Here is a 6,798-nt window from a genome sequence, read left to right on the forward strand (position 1 = left end):
AGAGGAAAAAGAAGAAAAAAGTAAAGATAAAAATTATGAACAACAAATACATATCTATCAACAAGTGAATCTAAAAGTCAAGTGAATTAAAAATCTGAGGAACAGAATAAACTGGTGAATATAATAGCATCAGGGGCATAGAATGGGAGTGGATTGATAATTCTCAGGGGGAAAGGGGTGTCTGTGTGGGGGGTACGGGAAGAGACTGGACAAAAATCATACACCTATGGATGAGGACAGCGGGGGGGGGGGGGGGAGGTAAGGACGGGGGGGAGGGAACCTGGTGGAGGGGAGATATGGGGGGGAAAAAGGAGAAACAATTGTAATAATCTGAACAATAAAGATTTTTATTATATTTAAAAAAGAAAAAGAAAAAGAAAAAGAAAATGTACTCAGAATTTGACCCTATCTCAGAGCGACTTTAAATGCAGGTCCAATCAGGTCATTCTTCTGTTTGAACTCTGTGATGACTCCAGTCTCACCAAGGGTGAGGTCCAAAGTCCTTACCATGCCTCGCAGGGTCCTCATGATCTGGCCTCCTGCTCCATCTGGGCCTCCTTTCCTTCCTCTAACACCTTCTTTCCATTCTAGCCACTCTAACCTCCTTATTCTTCCTCCTTCCCCGCTCTTGCCTCAGGGCCTTTGTGTTGGATTTTCACTCTGTATGGAATGTTCTTGACCCAGATATTCACAAGGCCAACACCCTGCTTCCTTCAGGCCTTTTTACTCAAGTGTTACCTTATCAATGAGGCCTTCCCTGACCACTACACAGCACAGGTATACATTATAGATAAAATAATGCCCTCCAGCATTCCCATCCCCTTAAATATTTATCCTTTGTAATTGCCACTATCTGACATTCTATATTTACTTGTTTTTGTTATTCTTCCCCTAATTTGAATGTACACTCTAACTTGAATGTAAACTCAGGGGCTTTGTCTGTTTGTTTGTGACTACATTCCCAGTGCCTGGCACATAGTAGGTACTCTATAAATATATGTTGAATGAATAAATGATACTGCTTATAGATGAACAAGTCATCAAATGAATGAAGGATGAGTTTGGCCCAGAGTAGAAGAATATGGTTAAGGGGCTGGTTCTGAGCTGTACTGCCTTGGTTTAAATCCCAGCTCTCTCCTTGTTGGCTGTGACCATAGCAATCCCATTAATCTTTCTGTACCTCGGTTCCTTGTCTCTGAAATGAGAAGGGTGCCAATACCTCCCTTTGGGCTGTGTGAGGAGCATATGAGATTCTAGGCATGCAGCTGCCCAGGTGGTACTGCCCAGTCTGGTAAAAGTTAGTTATTTTTTTTATTATACCATGTAATACCACTTTGGGAAACGTAACTATGTAAAACACATACAAATTAGGTGGAAGACTAAAGAAAATTGAACTGCAGACCAGGATAGGGGAATTTTATTGTATTTATAAATGAAAAAGTAGGTCAAAAATTAAATAGGATGAACTGGATGCAGTTGTGTTTTGGCTCCAGGCAGCATAAAACACAGGCCGAATCTTCATCCTTGGGAATTCCTGCTGCAGGAAGAAAGAAAAAGCTCAATCATGGGGACTGAAGAAACGGCAGGTTAGGGCACGGCCGGTTGAAACCAGGGTGATGGATGTTCCAGTGTTAAGACTGACTGTCTGGGTCCCAAAAGGACCTCATTCTTGAGAAGAGAGCCCTTGTGCACTGTTGGTAGGATAGTAAATTGGTGCAGTCACTATGTAAAATAGTATGGAGGGTCCTCAAAAAATTAAAAATAGAGCTACCCCATGACTCAGCAATCCCCCTTCTGGGTCTTTACCTGAAGAAATCCAAAAAATGAATTCAAAAAGATATATACACTCCTATGTTCATTGCAACGTTATTTACAAAAGCCAAGCTATGGAAGCAACCCGAGTGCCCATCAGTAGGCCACTGGATAAAGAAGAGGTGGTACATATACACAATGGAATATTACTCAACCATAAAAAAGAATGAAATAGTACCATTTGCAACAACATGGATGGTCCTAGAAGGTATTATACTAAGTAAAGTAAGTCAGACAGACAAAAACAAATGCCGTAAAGTAAATGTTAAAAAGAACCTCATTGTTAGCCCCAGTTCTGCTGATCTTCCGCTGAGATCCCAGGCTGATCACTTCCCTTGAAGACACCTTCCGGAACACACATTCACCCTTATGTCTCTTACCATTTATCACAAATTAAATAATCCACTGTATAAGTACTTGCTTAAGTTTTGTCCGTCTCACTGCATTATGAATTCCATGAGAGCAGGGACCACTGCTGTCCTATTCCCTGCTATTCACTCAGCTCAGAGACTGGCACATGAAAGGCATTGGATGTTTTTACGGGCCAGGAGGACAGACAGATCTGCTCCTCAGTTACTTTACAGGGCTGTTAGGTGGACAGCAAGGGTGGTGGGTGCAAAAGTGTGCCATCTGCCAAATCATTCGACTCTGCACTATCGAGGTAGAAGAACTTACTCTTATTTTATGTTTTCCCAGGCCCACCAGTGATACCCTGGTATTTGCAGCAGTTGAGCTGGAGGGGTAACAATGGCCATAGCAGCCTCCAGGCCCCTTCCCGCTGCTAGGTGAATTTGAGCTCTGTGAAGCCTCTGGCTTTTAACCTGCAGGAACAAAGCCTGCATTCTTAGGACTTGGCCCTCCTTGGGGCCACTCCACCCTACTGGGCCTTGTGGGAGCCATAAAGCAGGGGAATGATGACCTAATCCCAGCATGAGAGGCACAAGGTAGGCATTATTCTTAGAGGCATTAGGGACCTTAGAGGTAGTCGGTGCTAACCCCCTCCTTTCACGGAGGAGGAAACTAGGCAGCCAGCTTGCTGTGTACAGTGAATTGGCTGCCGAACCAGACCTGGGGCTCAGGTGTGCATCCTGCCTCCCGGCCTGGTTCTCACCCCTCCTGCCGCTGCCCATCAGCCTGCTGCTGCTTGTATCTCCACAGGACTGAGGTTGGTGAGATCTCTGAGCTCTTGGTGTCTAATTAGGTTGGAAGGAAGGTAAGGGAGCACATGGAGAGTTCTGTTGGGAACTGGATTTGCTTAATAGGTCCAGAAGTGCCTGGCAAAGTCATGCTGGGACACATTTGTGCTCACAGTTGAAAATCAGACTAAAAAATATAGCAGAGTTTCTCCCAACAGTTGTGTCATTCTTGGGAAACAGTCCACTAAGTGGGCTTCTTGTGAAGAACTGAAAAGAAGCAGCAGGTCTCGGTTGGGCCTACCAGACCCTGACTTGGAGCCAGCTGCTGCCCCTTTGCCTCAGTTTTCCTCCTCTGTAAAATGGGAAAGCTCATTCCTCATCTTCCCTGACTCCCAGTGGGAATGTGAAGGTCAGTGAGATGGGGTGTCATTCCCATCTCTCCCCGGCTTGAGTGCTGCACACACTAGTCTACCTGAGGGTGTTGGGAGGGGCTGGTCTTCCCTTGACTTTATAGTTTTGTGAACTTGGCAAGGAACCCAGAGCACACTCTCAGATCACGCCCAACAGAACCGCCCCGACACTTGTTAATATTCAGGTTCTTGGGTCCTATCCCAGAACGACTGGGTGAGTTATGTTTTTGGACATAGACGCTGAGCCCAGCCTCTTGCTACACAGGAGGCACAGCAGTGGATAAGATCCAGTCGCTGTCACACATTTTCTCCCCTTCCTCCAGTTCCTGATGTGTGTCAGGAGGGCTTGGCAGAGCCCCGTGCTTTTGGAGAGGAGGAGATTCTTTCCTCTTCCTGCTGACCCTTGGGGAAGGAAGCCTTGGAGCTCCCTAGATATACATATACACACATGTGCATGCACACATACACATACACATACCCATACATACACTTAAACATGCATGTATTCCCACCTGAGCTTCTGCGACAGGGCCGCCAGGATGCTCTCCAATGCCGTCTGCTTTCGGTCTTCCCACATGCTGTCCACCTGACGCCTAAGCCACACCTTTGCTCCTTGCTCCTGGCTTCTCTCTCTATTCCATTAGAAAAAGAGACACAGCTGAGGTTGCTCTTTGGGTAGGACGTGGAGAGGCCTGGGAAGGGCCAGGGCAAAGTGAGCAGAGCAGGGTGTGTCCCTGTTCTGATATCTGGTATCTAATCCAACTGAATTAGATGTAGCAACATTTAGGAAGGCAGTATACATGTAGTGAAGAGTATAGACTCCAAAATAGACGTTTGCAAAATAGCTACCCACAGATTACTTATTAATTGCAAAAGGGAAAATATTAACTTTTCTCCCAGCAGACACCATGTGATCAGTTATCACCAATACTGGGAGAAATGGACCTCAAGTGTCTCCTGAGACAATGCACTGAGAAGGACACTTCACTTCTGTTGCACACTCTGACCCTAATCATGAGGAAGCATCAGGCAAGTCCAATATGAGAGGCATTCTATAAACAACTGGACTTTACTAAACAAATTCGTCAATGGCATAAAAGACAGGAACTGTTCCTGATGACAAAAACTAAAGAGCTATGACAACTAAATACAACCCATGATCCTGGGTTGGATCCTGAAAGGACATTTTGGGATAACTGCTGACATTTGAATAGGGACCCTAAGTGATAATTATACTGTGATTAAGTAAGAGAATGCTCTTTCATTAGATATTGGGAGACCCCCATAGTAGTATTTAAGGGTAAAGGGTCATGATGACTGTAATTTACTCTCAAGTAGTTCTGCAATAATAATAATAATAATAATAATAATAATAATAATAATAATGTGTGTTTGCATGTGTATGTATAGGTCTATATCTAACTACAGCTATAGAGTAAGCAAATATGATAAAAAATGTTAGAAATCATTGAATATAGGGAAGTGTATGTGGAAGTCCTTTGTACCATTGATGCAACTTCTCTGTAAGTTTGAAATTTTTTCAAAATGAAAACTGAAAAATGTACGGGCTGTGGAATTAGGCTGCTTGGGTCCTAGATCTGCCACTCTTTGGTGTGTGTCCTTTAGAAGCTATTAATGGCTCCAGATGATGAGGGTAAGAGTCCTACTTTATAGGGTTGTTAGAGCAAATAAGAAATGAGGAATAATGGCTAACAGTTCCAAGGGCTTACTGTGTCCAGCACTGTGCCAAGTGCATGTAAATATCCCAACACAGCCTTTGTTTCTGGCACAGAGTAACGATCTACTGGTAACTACCATCAGTATTGTTGCTGTTGGAGCCCAGCATAGGGAGAAGCACATGACAGTCATTTAATAGCTAGAGGTAAGCTGAGATTTGACACTGGGGTCCTTCTGCTGTGGCTAGTCCAGAAATGACAGATGCTTTGCAGAGGAAGAAACCAAACTTAGTCCCTCCAAACTCTAATGCAGTTACAGTGTGGAAAGAAATTCCCAGAACTTCTGCTTACGCCTGCTGCCTGCTCATGATGTCCTGGAGCAGCTTGCGGGCAGACAGCTGGCCCAGCACCTTCCGATAGCTGTTGGTGAAGATGGCATCTGCATACCGTGGCATCCTATGCGGGAGGAGTCAAAGGTCAAAGGGTGGTGGTGGGCCCAGGTGTGGGGACAGAGGTGGCTGCATTCATTAGGTCTCTGTATTGCTCTTTCCCCTGTTCATCCCCAGAGAGAGCTGGAACCTGGGCTAGACAACCTCTTTGGAGCTCAGAGTCTGTCCCCCTCCCAGAGATGGCAGTGGGGGTTGCCCGAGGAGATGGCGGAGGCCACCTGATGGCTGGATTCTGCATCCTCTAAGCACCCCTCCTCCAGCAGGTGGTTTTGGGGTGGCGGAAATCCAGGCCCTGTTGGCAGGACCGCTTACCTGAGGGTCGGGGAGTGTGAGGAGCAGTGGCAGCCACCACTGAGGGTTAGGACCATGAGGAAGAACACCCAGAGCGGCATCCTTCACCTTTGTGGTGGCACCTGGAAAGCGATAGGAGGGGAGGTCAGATGTAGCCATAGTCACAGGGATGCCCTTTGCTGGCGGGGCCCAACCCTAGACTTGGCTTCGTGCAAGCCTTGGTCCTTGTCCTTTGGAAGAGTGGGGTAGGATGAAGAACCCAGACTCTGGAAGTCAGACAGACCTGGGTTCAAGTTATGCCTCTGCCAGTCAGTCACAAGTTCTGACCTCATTTTCTCCATCTGTAAAATGGGCATGATAAAGCTATCCTGCTGACCTCATAGGGTTGAACAGAAAATTAAAAATAATGGTGAACTACCCCTTCCTGTAAGGCATTATACATGGAATTCAAGCCTCAGCAAGGGATAGGGAAGGAGCAATTACCTTCCCTTAGTCTCTCCTAAGTCACTCCCCACCCCCCGTGTGGCACTGACAGAACTGAGCGGGTTAACAGTTTAGTCTCTGAGTCAGACAAATTTGAGTCCATATTCAGGCTCTGCCACCACTAGCTGTGCATCCCAGGACAAGTGACTTCTCCTTTCTGGGGCTCAGCTTCCCTATCCATAAAATGGAATCGATAACTCTACCTACTGCATAGGGTCCTTGTGAGCATTCGATGAACCAAGGCCCCTGCAGTGTGGGGAATTCGCCACAAACTTTTGCTGAGCTGATCTAATATCAGACCTGCTCAGGTGGTCTGGTTAGGCATGGGCTGCTTTGTTTTTGTGTGGAATTGGAGGGAAGGGAAGTCTATAAATCTTGCTCTAGAAGCTTAGATGTCACTGAAAAGTTTGAGTCCTGAAAGAGACCCAGGAGCCTGGGGAGCTTGTGCAGCAGAATTATCTCATAGATCACGTAATTACCCGTAATTGGGGCCTGCTGACACGGTACTCTGCAATTAGAGGAAGAACTGTCAACAGGGAAA

General features: G+C 45.9%; 1 protein-coding gene across 1 annotated transcript; it reads right to left on the reverse strand.

Annotated features, from left to right (window-relative positions):
- Positions 1-2,593: 2,593 nt before the first annotated feature.
- On the reverse strand, positions 2,594-5,875 carry GHRH (growth hormone releasing hormone; the record flags this gene model as incomplete). The annotated part of the gene is made up of 4 exons (XM_079784726.1): positions 2,594-2,633; positions 3,871-3,990; positions 5,386-5,490; positions 5,796-5,875. 4 exons carry the CDS (start codon positions 5,873-5,875, stop codon positions 2,594-2,596), a joined length of 345 nt encoding a protein of 114 aa, XP_079640852.1.
- Between the last annotated feature and the right edge of the window lie 923 nt (positions 5,876-6,798).

This window comes from Cnephaeus nilssonii (assembly GCF_951640355.1).
Source record: "Cnephaeus nilssonii genome assembly, chromosome: 11".
In the NCBI taxonomy this organism is placed as follows: domain Eukaryota; kingdom Metazoa; phylum Chordata; class Mammalia; order Chiroptera; family Vespertilionidae; genus Cnephaeus; species Cnephaeus nilssonii.